Here is a 17877-nt window from a genome sequence, read left to right on the forward strand (position 1 = left end):
TTTGAAGTCTTCGATCTCCTTCTTGCAGCTACCTGCTATCAACAGGTCATCGACATAGAGACATAGTATAAGCAATTCACTCTTGATTCTTCTTACATATACTCCATGTTCAGATTTGCACTTCATGAATTCCTTCTCCCTTAGAAATCCATATATCTTCTTGTTCCAAGCTCTTGGAGTTTGTTTAAGTCCATACAGGGCTTTATGCAGTATGTACACCTTTCTTTCTTCGCCTTGTTTTACAAACCCAACTAGTTGTGTAACATAAACTTCTTCTTCTAAGGGGTCATTCAGGAATGCACATTTCACATCCATCTGGCACATCTGCTAGTTGTTTATGTTTGGTAGGCCAATAATCAGCCTGATTGTTTAGATCCTAGCAACAGGTGCAAAAACTTCATCGAAGTCGATTCCTTCTTTCTGAAGAAATCCTTTCGCCACAAGTCTCACCTTGTGTCGAGTCACTTCTCCTCTGGGATTCAACTTCACCTTGTATACCGATTTCACATCGATTGCCTTCTTGTATTGGGGCAATTCGACAAGTGACCAAGTGTTGTTGACTTAGATTGACTTCAGTTCTTCGTCCATTGCTTTCATCCACTTCAAATCTTGCAATGCATCAGCTGCATTGACAGGTTCCACATCTGCGTAGAAAGTATAATGTACCATCTCACCTTCTTCATTGACCATATCATCTGATGTAATAACACATTCTTGCAATCTTGCAGGCATGTGTCTTGTTCTTTGAGGTTTGCTTGGCCCTGCTTCACCTCTGACTTATTCATGTCGAACTTCTCTTTCGACTTCACTAGCTGGTTCATCATAAAATATTACCACTGAATCTTTCTTGACATTTTCAGTCCAATTCCACTCCTTAAGCTCATATATGATCACGTCCCTGCTGATCACCACTTGCTTATTCACTGGGTCGAATAACTTGTATCCTCCAATCGAATGATATCCTATCAGAATCATCTGACTTGACTTGTCATCAAGTTTTCTTCTCAACTGATCTGACACATGTTTATGTGCTATAGATCCAAACACCTCTAGATAACTCAAGCTAGGCTTGACACCAGACCAACATTCTTCTGGTGTGATTCCTTCTAGCTTCTTCATCGGACATCTGTTCAGGATATATGTCGCAGTCGACACAACTTCTCCCCGTTGGTTCTATGAATTGACATCAATTTTGGTAAAACTTGGTGTTATCACAAGATGTCACGCTTGTAGTCTTGACATGTGATATCATCCTTCTGCAGGTTGTTTAATATGGTTGTGCAGGATTTATTCAAGATGTTAGACCCGATGTTACGACATGTGAATACAGAACATTCAGTCTGAATGTTATGTATTTTGTTGTTGCGCTTTTCATGCAAGTCTTTGTGTGCCTATGTGGAGATTGCATGCATTATTCAAGGAGCAATTCTATTTAACCCCAGAATATTCTGTTTCCCCAAAAGGAATAATTCGCTGCTATTTCTTAGGGAATATGCAATAAATAAAATTAGGGTTTCATGCTGCCCAGGCCCATTCAGAAAGCTTCTATTTAAAGAATTGTAAACCCTGTTTTACATAGATAAAAAGACGAACGTGAAGTGAGTGAGGATTAGGGTTTTAGTCTTGTGTGAGTTTGTGAATTGTGAGTCATTCATCCATCTTGTTGATGTGTGAATTGGACTGAGTTTTGAGTTGTATTTTGTCCACTCTAAGCTTTGAAGTACGAGTGTATTTGTTTACTTGATTGAAGCTTTTAAGCAAGATTAAGTGTGTGTCCTTGAAGTGTGTCTTCTTTCTTTTTGGTATTTGTTCTAGTATCACTGTTGTGATTGAGGGGGAGTGAGTAGGGTCTCATGTCTAAGAGTTCTTAGATAGAAATCACACGGGTAGAGATTAGGTGAAAAGACTGTAACTTGAAGTTGTTTGTTGAGAGTCTTTGAACTAATTCTGTTTAGTGGATTTCCTTCTTATCTTGGTAGCCCCCAGACATAGGTGTGTTTGCACCGAACTGAGTTAACAATTGCTTGTGTCGTTTTTCAATTGTTTCCTGATTTTTATTTTGTTCATATTTCACTTGTTGTTCAGATATTAGTGTCATGACATTACCTTCGACATCTGATATTTGATACCAGAATTTCAATTGGTATCAGAGCAGGCATTCTGCTCTGGTTCTGGGTGAGATCTTGGGATGTTACTTTCTGGTACTATAGACAGAGACGGAGGATCTATAAACAGACCACCAATTCTGGATGGATCTAACTATGATTACTGGAAACCTCAGATGGTAGCCTTCATGAAATATTTGGACAATAAGGCTTGGAAAGCTGTTCTAACAGGCTGGGAACATCCTTTCATTACTGAGGATGGAAAAGTTACAACTGATAAGAAGCCTGAGGAAGAATGGACCAAGGAGGAGGATGAACTATCTCTTGGAAACTCTAAAGCATTGAGTGCTATATTCAATGGGATTGATAAGAACATCTTCAGACTGGTGAACAATTGTGAGGTGGCTAAAGATGCTTGGGATATTCTGAAAACCACTCATGAAGGTACCTCTAGAGTGAAGATGTCTAGATTGCAGTTGCTTACTACCAAGTTTGAAAATTTGAGGATGAAAGAAGATGAGAGTATTCATTATTTCCATATGAATATTCTTGAGATTGCTAATTCCTCAGGTGCCCTGGGTAAGAAGATGTCAGATGAAAAGCTTGTGAGGAAAATTCTCAGGTCACTTCCCAAAAGATTTGCCATGAAAGTGACAGCCATAGAAGAATCTCAAGATATCTGCAAGATGAGAGTGGATGAGCTAATTTGATCCCTCTAAACATTCGAGTTGGGAATGAGTGATGGATCTAAAAAGAAAGTCAAAAGCATAGCCTTTGTGTCCAACACTGAAGATAAAAAGGAAGAAAGTAGTCAGAATATTGATGAAGGTATGTCAAATGACTTAGTGCTACTTGGAAGACAATTCAACAAAATCTTGAAGAGGATGGGTGTGAAGTCAAAGTCTAATGTCAAGAACAACTCATTTGACATCGGTAGGTCCAATGATGCTGGAAGAAGAACAAGATCTGAAGAAAAACTCAAACATAACAAAGGAATTCAATGCCATGAATGTGAAGGGTATGGTCACATTAAAGCTGGATGTGGGACCTATCTCAAGAAATAGAAGAAGAGTCTTGCTGCTACTTGGTCTGATGATGACTCTGAAAATGAAACAGAAGGAGAATCTACCAATCTTGTGATTGCCTTGACTGGGAGATGTGATCCTGATGAAGATTCCAGTGATGATGAATTAACCTTTGATGAATTAGTTACTTCTTACAGGAAGTTGTGTTTCAGAAGTGAAGAAGTGTGTCAACAAGTGGAGAATCAGAAGAAACTAATAACCCAACTAGAGGTTGAGAAGACAAAACACTTAGAAACCATTTCTAATTTGAAGATTGAAGCCTTGTTCCTGAATTCCAAACTGGATTACATGACTAAGTCTGTCAGAATGCTAAACAGTGGATCTGACACCTTAGACAAAATTCTCCAGGCTAGGAAGATGACAGGAGACATGATTGGCCTTGGGTTCAATGGATCCTCTCCTGATTGTAGTCCCTCTGATAGCAAACCAAATATGTCACATCAGGTGTCTCAACATCACAAGGGAAGACAACATAAACACTCAAAAGGAAAATACCAAAGATGGATATGTCATTACTGTGGGAAATTTGGTCACATAAAACCATTCTGCTTTAGGTTGTATGGTTATCCCAGTCCTACTCATCAACCTAGACTCAAACAACACATCTCTTCTAATAGAAAACAGTGGGCTCCTAGGGTTGGTACTACTAACTTGATAGCTCACACTTCCTTCAGAGTCTCAGCCAAAGAAGATTGGTACTTTGACAGTGGATGCTCCAGACACATGACTGGAAGCAAAAATCTGTTGGTTGACCTTCAATCTCATGTCACCAGCTATGTAACTTTTGGTGATGGAGCAAAGGGTGAAATCAAGGGGATTGGAAAGCTAAACTGCTCTAGAGTTCCTAACCTTGATAATGTGTTGCTTGTTAAAGGATTGACTGCAAACCTGGTCAACATCAGTCAACTATGTGATCAAGGTCTCAATGTGAACTTCACAAAAACTGAATGCTTGGTTACTAATGCAAAAAATGAAGTGATCATGAGAGGAGTCAGATCTAAGGACAACTGCTACATGTGGATTCCTCAAGAAACTAGTTATTCATCAATATGTGTTATAGATAAAGAAGAAGAAGAAGTGAAACTATGGCATCAAAAACTGGGTCATCTGCATCTTAAAGGGATGAAGAGGATCATATATGTTGAAGCTGTCAGAGGAATCCCAAAATTAAAGATTGAAGAAGGAAGCGTATATGGTGAATGTCAGATTGGAAAGCAGACAAAGATGTCACATCAGAAGATCAAACATGACACCACATCTAAAGTGCTGGAACTTTTCCACATGGACTTGATGGGACCTATGCATGTGGAAAGTCTTGATGGAAAAAGGTATGCTTATGTTGTGGTGGATGACTTCTCCAGATATACCTGGGTGAATTTTATAAGGGAAAAAGTTGATGTGTTTGATGTGTTCAAAGACCTTTGCCAAAGACTTCAAAGAGAAAGAGAGAGTCATGTTATCAGAACCAGAAGTGATCATGGGAAAGAATTTGAAAACAGTAAATTTGTTGATTTCTGCTCATCTGAAGGGATTGGACATGAGTTCTCTTCTCCCATTACCCCTCAGTAAAATGGTGTGGTGGAAAGGAAAAATAGAACTCTCCAAGAATCTACTAGAGTTATGATTCATGCTAAGAAGTTGCCTTACCACTTTTGGGCTGAAGCTATGAACACTACTTGCTATGTTCACAACAGAGTAACCTTGAGAAAAGGGACCTCAACCACTTTATATGAAGTCTGGAAGGGAAGAAGACCTATTGTCAAATACTTCCATGTGTTTGGTAGTAAATGTTATATCCTGGATGATCGTGAACAAAGAAGGAAAATGGATCCCAAGAGTGATGAAGGAATATTTCTGGGCTACTCAACAAACAGCAGAGGCTTTAGAGTCTTTAATTCCATAACTAAAGTTATGATGGAATCTATCAATGTTGTTGTTGATGATCAAGAGACTAATGTCACAGACGATGTTGAAACATTTCTGAATGATGCCTCAACTGAACCTTCTGATAAAAGGAGTGAGAGTGAGTCCACCCAAGATGAACCTGAAGCTGATCAAGTAAACAAGGGACCCTCTATCAGAATTCAGAAGGATCATCCTAAAGATCTCATTATATGAGATCTAAATAAAGGAGTCACCACTAGATCAAGGGAAGTGATCTCACATGCCTGTTTTGTGTCAAATATTGAGCCTAACAATGTTAAAGAAGCCTTAATTGATGAATTCTGGATCAATGCCATGCAGGAAGAGTTAGGCCAATTCAAGAGAAATGAAGTATGGGAATTGGTTCCAAGACCTGAAGGAATAAATGTTATTGGAACAAAGTGGGTATACAAGAATAAATCTGATGAAAAAGGTGTGGTTACTAGGAATAAAGCAAGATTAGTAGCTCAAGGATACACTCAAGTTGAAGGAGTTGACTTTGATGAAACATTTGCACCTGTAGCTCGCCTGGAGTCCATTAGATTATTGCTAGGAGTGACATGTATTATGAAGTTTAAACTATTCCAAATGGATGTGAAAAGTGCCTTCTTAAATGGCTACTTGAATGAGGAAGTATATGTTGAAAAACCAAAGGGATTCATAAATCCAAATCTTCCAAAGCATGTGTATAAGTTGAGGAAAGCTCTTTATGGGTTGAAACAAGCTCCGAGAGCTTGGTATGAGAGACTCACAGTGTTTCTCATTGACAATGGATATAGAAAGGGAGGCATTGATAAGACTTTATTTGTCAAAGATGAAGGAGGAAAGCTCATGATTTCTCATATCTATATGGATGATATTGTGTTTGGTGGGATGTCAAGTAAGATGGTTCAACATTTTGTTAAACAAATGCAATCTGAATTTGAAATGAGTCTTGTTGGAGAACTAACCTATTTTCTTAGCCTGCAAGTCAAGCAGATGGAAGATTCTATCTTTCTATCTCAAAGTAAATATACCAAGAACATTGTTAAGAAGTTTGGCATGGAGAATGCAAGCCACAAGAGGACACCTGCTCCTACTCATCTGATGGTGTCTAAAGATGAAAATGGTGTCAGTGTGGATCAAAGTCTCTACAGAAGCATGATGGGGAGTCAGCTATATCTTACAGCAAGCAGACCTGACATTTCTTTTGTTGTAGGTGTATGTGCTAGATATCAAATTAAACCAAAGGTGAGCCATATAAACCAAGTGAAAAGGATCCTGAAATATGTCAATGGCACTTGTGACTATGGGATGTTATACACTCATGGATCTGACTCTGTGCTGTCTGACTATTGTGATGCTGATTGGGCTGGAAGTGCTGATGATAGGAAAAGCACATCAGGAGGATGTTTCTTCTTGGGGAACAATCTAATATCATGGTTTAGTAAGAAGCAAAATTGTGTTTCTCTGTTTACTGCTGAAGCTGAATATATAGCAGCTGGAAGTAGTTGTTCTCAACTGGTGTGGATGAAACAAATGCTAACTGAATACAATGTCACATAAGATGTCATGACATTGTACTGTGACAACTTGAGTGCTATAAACATTTCAAAGAACCCTATTCAGCACAGCAGGACCAAACATATTGATATTTGTCACCATTTTATTAGAGAACTTGTGGAGGATAAGACTGTAGCCTTAGAGCATATTGCTACTGAGATGCAGTTAACTGATATTTTTACAAAGGCCTTGGATGCAAATCAATTTGAATTTCTGAGAGGGAAATTAGGGATTTGCATTTATGAAAATTTGTAGCAATTAATATGGAGTGGAAAAAGTAATCAAATTATTGTCTATTTTCTTAAAATAAAGTGCCCCCATTATGGTAAATCATCACCTTGTAATGGAAATACCATCTATTCCATCTTCACACGCTACCCTCATAACCCCATTACCTACTCCAACTCTTCCATCTTCCTTTTCCCTCTCCACAAACCTCTGCTAGGGCAACCTTACTTTTTCCAGAAAAACTCCAAAATGTCACAACATCAAGATACATCTGCTTCTAAAAATACTAAGTCTACTCCAAAAGTTAGTGTTCCTCTCATGGGTGTCCCTAATGATGAGATTCTGGATGTTGCTCCTCTCTCTGTTATTCCCGGTGCGGACGTTGATTTGAACCAACCCATCTCCATTGATGCCTCCACTTCTGCTTGTTCCAAACAAGGTAATCCCTCTAGTATTCCGTCTGGTTCAACTCCTGTCACTAATTCTAAGGAAGGAACACATTATACTGATCGTGTTATAAGAGACATAGTTACTAGAATTCTTAATGAAGGCCACTCTGTGAAGGGAGTTTCTACTCCCCTTGCTCAAATGCATCCCTCTCCTAAGGTTGAACAACCTAGTGGTAAGGGTGATGATTCCTCCAGTTCTGAAAAGGACTTGGCTACTGAAGGGTTGCACTCTCTAGGGAAAACCGTGTCTAAAAAAGAGAAATATGTGGTCTCTAACACTGTTAATGCTTCCCACTCTAAGAAGCATGATGATGCAAATGTTGTGATTGATCTAGAGGATGGTAGCTCTGATGATCAAGAGGAAAGCTTGATTCATTACATAAAGCCAAGTGTGGCTAAATGCATGAAGACTCGCAAAGGAAAATTTGTGGCTGAACTTATGTCAGCTAGAAAAGCTAAGAAGACTGCTGGTATTGGTCTCTCCAAACCATGGAGCAAGGTTGAAATAAAGAAGAGGAAGGTCAGAGATGATTCTGAGTCTGAAGAGGATGTTAAGGAAGATGTCCCTGACATCTCGCCTACGAAGAAAACTACTGTTAGGAAGTCTCCTGTTAAAGTACTTGTTGCTCATTTGGATAACATCTCCTTCCATCTTGAGGATGAAGTTGCTAAGTGGAAATTTATGATTCAGAGAAGGGTAGCTGTGGAAAGGGAATTGGGAAAAGATGATGCTGATGTCAAGGAGGTCATGGACCTGATAAAAGCTGTTGGGCTTTTGAAGACTGTTGATGGGTTCTCTCAATGCTATGAAGGTTTAGTCAAGGAATTTATTGTTAATATTCCTAAGGATATTTCTAATAAGAACAGCAAGGAGTTCTGCAAGGTGTATGTGAGGGGTAAGTGTATAACATTCTCTCATACTACTATTAATAATTTTCTAGGCAGAAAAAATGAGGGTGCAGGAGAATTAGAGGTTACAGACAATCAGGTCTGTAGAGAGATTACAGCTAAGCAGGTGAAAGTTTGGCCTTTCAAAAAGCATCTTCCTGTTGGGAAGTTGACTATCAAGTATGCTATCCTGCATAAAATAGGAGCTGCTAACTGGGTCCCTACCAACCATATCTCCACCATTGCTAATACTCTTGGGAGGTTTATTTTTGCTGTTGGGACAAAAGTGAAATTTGACTATGGTAGATTTATGTTTGATCAAATCATCGAGCGTGCAACTACTAATGCAGTTAAACTGCCAATTGTTTTTCCCTCTATGATCTGTGGAATTATCTTGAACCAACATCCTGGTATTTTATACTCAAATGATTTACCTAGTAGGATCAAACCAGCTCTGTCTATGCATTACAAACTCTTTGAAGGCAATCATGTCGAGGATATTGTCATGACATCTACCATGAAGAGGCCTGCCTCAAAAGTTGGAGCAATTGCTGAGCTTAAGGAGACATGCAAAGAGCTAGGTGAAGGGATTAGGGTAGCCACAACTAGAAAACAATCTTTGGAAGCCTTGATTGAAAGCTTGGAGCAGGTTGAGGGTGAAAATGTTGAACATGCTAATGTCAGCCATGAAGAAGAAGCTGAAGCCCACATCCCTAGTGAGAGGTCTGCTAACAATGATGATGCAAGTGGCAATTCTACTTCTGGTGCTGCTGAAGAGGCTGCAAACTCAAGCTCTACTGAGTAGCTCTGTTGACCTTGGTCCCTCTTGTTTTTGATGGTTTTTTGTTTGGTCTTCTTTTTGGTGGATGTTTTTTTTGGTTTGTTTCTCAGAATTCTTACAGCTGTGTTTGTATTTGATGATGTAACTCTTTAACTTTTGGTATTTCTGTTAATGACTAGATAGACATTTATTTTGTCTCTTTGGTCTCTTTTGGATAAAAAGGGGGAGAAGTAGCTGTAGTTATAGATGAGTATCTTAGCTTAGCTCAGTAGTATTGTTGTTGCTCTACTTGTCTGATACAGGGGGAGAATTCTGGTGTTTATTTGTTTGGTACAGGGGGAGAATTCTCTGTGTTTTGTTTGTGTGAAGCAGTATGGTTGTTGCTGTTGTGGACTGGCTTAAGGGGGAGCTGTTGTGTTCTGAGAAGTTGCATGGACTTGAGGGAGAGTACAAGCACTTATGTGCCTTGCTGTTTTCTATTTGGTTCTTGCTAGTGTTGTATGTGCAAGTGCTTGATTGTCTACTAGTTATTATTTTTGCTAGTGACATGTGTATGTTTTTTTTTGCTGCTGAACTGATGCTCTGATTGATTTCTTGTGAACGTGTGATCTGATATTTGTTTTAGCCAAAATTTTCCAAAGGGGGAGTTTGTTGGTTCTATGAATTGGCATCAATTTTGGTAAAACTTAGTGTTATCACAAGATGTCACGCTTGTAGTCTTGACATGTGATATCAGCCTTCTGCAGGTTGTTTAATATGGTTGTGCAGGATTTGTTCAAGATGTTAGACCCGATGTTACGACATGTGAATACAGAACATTCAGTCTGAATGTTATGTATTTTGTTGTTGCGCTTTTCATGCAAGTCTTTGTGTGCCTATGTGGAGATTGCATGCATTATTCAAGGAGCAATTCTATTTAACGCCAGAATATTCTGTTTCCCCAAAAGGAATAATTCGCTGCTATTTCTTAGGGAATATGCAATAAATAAAATTAGGGTTTCATGGTGCCCATGCCCATTTAGAAAGCTTCTATTTAAAGACTTGTAAACCCTGTTTTACATAGAGAAAAAGACGAACGTGAAGTGAGTGAGGATTAGGGTTTTAGTCTTGTGTAAGTTTGTGAATTGTGAGTCATTCATCCATCTTGTTGATGTGTGAATTGGACTGAGTTTTGAGTTGTATTTTGTCCATTCTAAGCTTTGAAGTACGAGTGTATTTGTTTACTTGATTGAAGCTTTTAAGCAAGATCAAGTGTGTGTCCTTGAAGTGTGTCTTCTTTCTTTTTGGTATTTGTTCTAGTATCACTGTTGTGATTGAGGGGGAGTGAGTAGGGTCTCATGTCTAAGAGTTCTTAGATAGAAATCACACGGGTAGAGATTAGGTGAAAATACTGTAACTTGAAGTTGTTTGCTGAGAGTCTTTGAACTAATTCTGTTTAGTGGATTTCCTTCCTGGCTTGGTAGCCCCCAGACGTAGGTGTGTTTGCACCGAACTGGGTTAACAATTGCTTGTGTCATTTTTCAATTATTTCCTGATTTTTATTTTGTTCATACTTCACTTGTTATTCAGATATTAGTGTCGTGACATTACCTTCGACATCTGATATCTGATACCAGAATTTCACTCCCCATAATTCTTTGGGTAGATGCTTTCCTTTCAACATACTTCTAACCATATTCATGATGGTTCTATTCTTCCTTTCTGCGACTCCATTCTATTGTGGAGTGTATGGTGGCACTACCTCATGTACAATCCCTTCTTTCACACATAATACATCGAAGTCTTTCGACACATATTCTCCACCACCATCAGTCCTCAAAATCTTGATCTTTCGACCATAGATTTAAACTTGGCAAATACCTCGATCATTTCACTTTTCTTCTTGATCAGGTAAGACCATAGTTTGCGACTGAAATCATATATGAATGTAACAAAGTATTTGTTACCTCTAATCAAATCCACCTGGAGAGGACCATATACATCAGAGTATATGAGTTCAAGAATTGCCTTCGACCTGCTTCCTGCATCCTTACTGAAGTTGTTCTTATGATGCTTCGCCTGGACACATTCTTCACACATTTCATTTGGAATGTTGATTTCTGGTAATCCTGAAACCATATTTGTTCTCTTCAGATCTCTGATGTCTTTGAAATTGAGATGGCCAAGCCTATAATGCCATATTCATTCATCTTTGTTGGTTACTGTTGCAAGGCACTTATGCTCCATCACATTTAGTTCAATCTTGAAGGTTCTATTCTGAGACATTGTAGCCTTCAAGATCAACCTTCTATTTGAGTTGAGAACTCTCATCATCTTGTCTTTGATCGACACTCTATAGTTCTTTTCGACTAACTGCCCTATGTTGAGCAAATTTCTCTTCATGCCTGGTATATACAACACATTTGAAATTACTGACCTCTTGTCATCTTTCCTCATAATCAGAACATCACCAACACCTTCAGTTGCTATTTGTCATTTGTAAATTTCACTATGTTCTTCATTGAGGGTTTTATGTTGACAAACCAAATTTTCTTTCCAGACATGTGTGATAAGCATCCCGAGTCCAAGTACCACTGGTCTTTTAATCTCTCTTCATCTCTTGTTGTAACCATCAACAACGTCTATTCTTCTTCGTGTTTTTCCAGCTTTGTATAAGTTTCTTGATTCTTCTATTTTCTGGACAATCATTAGAATAATGACCATATTTTTGACAATTGTAACACTGAGTGTGACTCTTGTCCGGTTGATGACCACCACCTCTTCCTCTACCAGCAGCATCACCTCTTTGGTTACCTTGGTTCCAGGGTTTTCTTTGATTCGACCAATTTCCTTCTTGATGATTTCAACCAGTCGAATTATGGTAGCCTCCTCTTCCTTTGTTGCCATTCCATTTTCCTTTTCCTTTTCTTTCTTTTGTTGATTGAGCCTGCAAGCCATATTACTCTTCAACTTTCCTGCAGCTCTTTCAACCATTCTTTGTTCATGAGATTCAAGTGTCCCTTGAAGCTTTTCCTTTGTCAGTTTTGACAAATATTTTGACTCTTTTATGGCTACTACCATGTGGTCTAACTTTGGATCCAACGACCTCAAGATCTTTCCAACAACAGATCTTGATGCCAACACTTCTCCATATATCTTGATTTGATTAACCAGTTTCATAACCTTGGTGAAGAAATCAGTTATGCTTTCATTGCCTTTCATCTGAAGTAATTCATACGTTCTTTTGTTTGTAACCTTACCTCTTTCACCTTCTACGCGCCTCCAAACGATTTCTCCATAATTTCTCATGTTTCTTTCGCTAACTCTGCATCACTAACCTTCTCAAAGTTTGACGGATTATAAAGAGAGCTTTATAATCTTTCTTCTTTAATTCTTTATGTGCAGCCTTTTCTTGATCTGTCGCGTCTTCTATAAGCGTTGCTACTCCTTCCTTCACAAGATCCCAAAGATCTCGATAACTGAACACAACCTTTATTTGCTTGCACCAATTCTCATAATTGTTGTTCTTGAGAATCAGAAGATTTGCTGGAAAATGTATGTTTGGATGATTCGTTGTCATGGTGATTTTCTTCTCACGGATCGATTAAACCAGAGCTCTTGATACCAGATGTTGGAAATCTACCAAAACCTATAGAGAATTTCAATCAATCTTGATGAACAAGATTGTTATCACCCATATAATAACAATGAAAAGAAAAGAACAATGGAGAAAAAAAGAAAGTAAAGAACGATGAAGGAGAAGAAGAATTAAAATTCTGCAGAGTTTCTCTTTGCCCACAAACTATGGAAAACTTCTTATTCATTTTGCAACTGCAAAATACTATGAATTACAATGTTATGAATACGTTATTCACTTCATTACAAAAATAAGGGTTACTCCCTCTATTTATAGATTTAGGTTAACTTGCTCACTAAGCGAAGACCCAAAACTATAAAAGCCCAAAATAGCTAACACTAATAAAATAGACCTAAGTCAAAATCCCATTTGAAGCAACATGATTTGACACTTCGACACACTAACACAACTCAACATCCTAGGTGGTTCGACACTTCCTTACTCTGTCGAGCAACCTGCTTCCACACAAGGAATTACAATTCAACACAATTTTTTTAAGTTATTATTATAAATATCACCAACTTGTTTGCAAGTTAATATATAAATATAAATAAATGTTAATATGATTGAACCATGAATCTAACGATTTATATTTATTTAATTCAACAAATACATACCAGACAAGTTACAACTTTCAAAATAATATAAATTAATGTTTTTTTCTTTAAAAACTTTCACAATATGGGTAAAAGAAAACTTTAAAAATAATTATTTAAATTAATTTGACTAAATTATATTTTTGTCTCCTATTTTATCTCATTCGTACTTTTTATTTTAAATTCAAACATTTTTTTTTGTTTTTTTTTCATATTTTTACACTTAAAATTGATGGTGTGTCCATTCTTTAATTATGTATAACATATATTTATTTCTTATAAAGTTTTTCAAATGTTTTTGACCTTTTCTCATACTTTTGCACTGAAAATTGATTGGTTATTCATTTTTTAAATACATATAACTTATATTTTTGTTTATCTTTGAAAGTTTACAAATGTTCTTATTTGATAATATATCATGTTTCATAAGTGACACGTCATTTAAAAATAGACATGTCGATTATAAATGAAAAAAATGATAGAGGGACCAAAATTATTTAAGTTTAAACTATGGAGACTAATTTTGTGAATGAGGTAAAACAAAAGATCAAAATTGTAATTAAACCAATTAATTTAATTATTCAAAATAATTAAAATATGTTTAAAATAAACAATATATATTTAACCAAATATATGTAAAATATTATTGTTTAATTTTTAGATTAGTGTTTATGGGATAACTCATTTGTTAATAAACTTTAATAAAAATATTATTAAAGATGATGATATTAAAAGAATAAATAATATTTTAAAGATGATGATATTAAAAGAGTAAATACTATTTTAAAGATGATGATATTATAAATGTAAACAATATTTTGATCAATATTTTAAATAAATTTCTTTTTTATATGTTATTAGATAATTAATGTATGTAGTTTATACATCATTTATATAAAGATTAAATACAATTGTTATTTTAATTCACATAAAAAATTATATATATATATATATATATATATATATATATATATATATATATATATATATAGTCAAAATCGATTGATAACGAGATATATGTCTAAAGTTTTATTCAAAATCTCAACCGTTAATAGAAATAAATCAAATAGTCATTTATTTTCCTAAAAAATAGGCGTCTTAGGGAAAACAAATAGGATATATATTTTTTAATATCTTTATTTAATTTTATATGACAATTTGATTCATTTCTCTTAACGGTAGAGATTTAGTGTAAAATTTTCAGTCTTACACATTGTGTCAACGGATCTTGACTCATATATATATATATATATATATATATATATATATATATATATATATATATATATATATATATATATATTACTACTATTACGTAAAAGTTATTTTTACAACATATATATATATATATATATATATATATATATATATATATATTTACTACTATTACGTAAAAGTTATTTTTACAACGGTTATAAAAGGGATACCACCACACCTGACCAATCGTTTTGAGGTAAGAGATGATTGTATAAAAGATGCTTTCCACCACGACCATGTGACTGTGATTATAAAATTATGTAGCGTGCTACCTATCACAACGGTTACTTTAAACAATCATTGTGTTATTCTTTAATGCATAATATTTAACGACCGTTATTCTAAACAACCGTTGTCATATATACACTGAGTTTATTATACATTATGTGGAATGCTTATTTCGTCAATGCTCACTAAACATATAATTTTTTAATCTGATCTAGGACATTATAATATGACAAATTAATATGCCAATGCTCACTCACACCATATAAGATATAATAAACTCATCTAGAACATTATAATATAACATTATAATATGTCAATGCTCACCAAACTATATAAAATATATAATAAAATCATCTTTTAAACAAAAATTAACAACAACATTCATCAATAACAAACCTTAAATAACATATAAGATACAACAAACAACTCTTATTAAAAACAACAAAATCATCAACTCATAACATAAACTACATACAACATACAACTTTTATTAATAACAACAACAATATATCAGCGCATATAATATTTCAGAAACATATATGTTCCATAATGGTATCCACAATGAAATGAGGATGGAACTAAACTGAGAGCTGCAAACTTGTGTTAATTTTGAATGAATGTTATTCTGGTTATTCTCGTTAATTTGTTTCATTTATCATCCCTACCTACAAGTCAAAACAAACAAAAAGTTCAAACATTATGAAATAAGCTATTGAAATGTAAATAATAATACATAAACAAATTTTGAAACATAAACTATTGTGAAGAAGAATCTGTAAGGTAGTCATTTGCTAAGATTTGGTGCAACAAAGGTAACCTTTCGAAGAAGACAAGTTCGCTGCATAAGTTTGGGGTTTCCATATGAGAGAGATGAGTGACAAAGATGTTAGACTTTTGTTTTGAAAGAGACGAGTGAAAGAGATGTTAGGATTTTATTTTAAGAGAGACGGTTATTATATACTGAAGCGAGAGATAATTTTGCTTATATATAAATATGTAACAACTTTCATCACGGTTGATAATACGAACCGTTATAAAATGATTGCATCTTAAACCACGATTGTTTATAAGAATCATGGTGATTGTCATACCCACTTTGTAAAATAATCAATAGCAACAAGAATGAAACGATGTCCATTAGAAGCAGTAGGTTTAATCTCTCCAATCATATCAATGCCCCACATTGCAAAGGGCCAAGGTACTGTCAACACGTTCAATGGAGTAGGAGGTGCATGTACTTTGTCTGCATAGATCTGGCACTTGTGGCAAGTTCTGGAGTGATGGTGGCAATCAGCTTCCATGGTAGACCAATAATACCCTGATCTCAGAATCTTCTTGGCCATCGTATGTCCACTAGAATGAGTCCCAAAAGTACCGCCGTGTATGTCTTCCATAATCTTTTCTGCTTCCCTTTTATCCACACAACGAAGCAAAGTCGAATCATGATTACGTTTGTATAATACTCCATTACTCAAAAAGAATTTAGCGGAGAACTTCCTCAGAAACTTTCTGTCATTGATGGATGCCCCTTCAGGGTATTCTTGAGTTTCTAGATATCTTTTTACTTCGTGGAACCAAGGTTTCTCTTCTACTTCATCAGTATCCAGTTCATAACAATATGATGGTTCATCTAATCGTGCAATGGTGATCATGGGGGCTTCATTGTCCCATCTGACTCTGAACATAGATGACATGGTAGCTAATGCGTCTGCCAACTGATTCTCTTCTCGTGGAATATGTTCGAATGTAATCTCTTCAAAGTATGGGATTAATGTCAACACCCGCTCTCGATAAGGGATGAGATTCGGATGTTTAGTGTCCCATTCTCCTTTGATCTGACTGATTACTAAGGCTGAGTCTCCGTACACACTCAAAAACTTGATTTTCAGGTCTATAGCAGCCTTGAGTCCCAGAATACATGCTTTATACTCAGCCATATTGTTGGTACAATCAAAACATAGTCTAGCAGTGAAAGGCGTATGGCAACCCTTGGGGGAAATAATTACAACACCAACACCATTACCCAATGCATTAGAAGATCCGTCAAAAACCATAGTCCATCGGGATCCCAGTTCGGGTCCTTCATCTGGTCCAGATCCTTCATAATCAGTAACAAGCATGACATCCTCATCTGGGAACTCAAAATTCATAGATTGGTAATCATCAACTGCTTGATGAGCCAAATGATAAGCTAACACGCTTCCTTTGATTGCTTTCTGAGTAGTATATTGGATATCATACTCTGTTAAAATCATCTGCCATCTTGCTATTCTTCCGGAGAGGGCAGGTTTCTCAAATATATATTTGATAGGATCCATCTTAGAAATCAATAAAGTGGTATGATTCAACATATACTGTCTTAGTTGGCGAGCAGCCCAAGCCAAAGCACAGCAAGTTTTCTCGAGCAATGAGTATCTTGTTTCACACTCGGTAAACTTTTTGCTAAGGTAGCATATGGCATGCTCTTTTCGACCAGACTCGTCATGTTGCCCCAACACGCACCCCATTGAATTTTCTAACACGGTCAAATACATGATTAGAGGTCTTCCTTCAACTGGTGGCATCAGAATTGGAGGTTCTTGGAGATACTTTTTGATTCTGTCAAAAGATTTTTGACATTCATCGTTCCATATCATCTCTTGATTTTTCCTCAGTAATTTGAAGATGGGTTTGCAGGTAGCAGTCAAATGGGAGATAAATCGGGCAATGTAATTCAAGCGTCCCAAGAAACCTCTGACTTCTTTATCTGTACGGGGAACTGGCATTTCTTGAATAGCTCTCATCTTAGCCGGGTCAACCTCAATTCCTTTACCACTGACAATAAAGCCCAAGAGTTTACCGGATCTTACTCCGAAGGTGCATTTGTTCGGGTTCAATCTCAACTTGTATTTCTTCAACCTCTCAAACAGTTTGTATAAATGATCGAGATGTTCTTCTTCAGTATGAGATCTGGCTATCATGTCATCCACATATACCTCTATTTCATGATGGATCATATCATGGAACAAAACCATCATAGCACGCTGGTATGTTGCCCCTGCATTCTTTAAACCGAATGGCATTACTTTGTAACAGAAAGTGCCCCATTGCGTCACAAACATAGTTTTCTCCATGTCTTCAGGCGCCATCTTAATCTGGTTATAACCTGAGAATCCATCCATGAATGAGAATACCTTGTG

General features: G+C 36.3%; 1 protein-coding gene across 1 annotated transcript; it reads left to right on the forward strand.

Moving 5' to 3' along the window:
• The first annotated feature begins 7132 nt into the window (after positions 1–7132).
• LOC127079627 (uncharacterized) lies at positions 7133–9025 on the forward strand. Its single transcript, XM_051020009.1, has one exon. It carries the CDS (start codon positions 7133–7135, stop codon positions 9023–9025), a length of 1893 nt encoding a protein of 630 aa, XP_050875966.1.
• The last annotated feature ends 8852 nt before the right edge of the window (positions 9026–17877 follow it).

This window comes from Lathyrus oleraceus, chromosome 5 (assembly GCF_024323335.1).
Source record: "Lathyrus oleraceus cultivar Zhongwan6 chromosome 5, CAAS_Psat_ZW6_1.0, whole genome shotgun sequence".
Taxonomy (NCBI): Eukaryota; Viridiplantae; Streptophyta; class Magnoliopsida; order Fabales; family Fabaceae; genus Lathyrus; species Lathyrus oleraceus.

Bases quoted from the DNA above. Each gene is read 5' to 3' on its own strand.
- LOC127079627 (XM_051020009.1), top strand. From the start codon at position 7,133: ATGTCACAACATCAAGATACATCTGCTTCTAAAAATACTAAGTCTACT.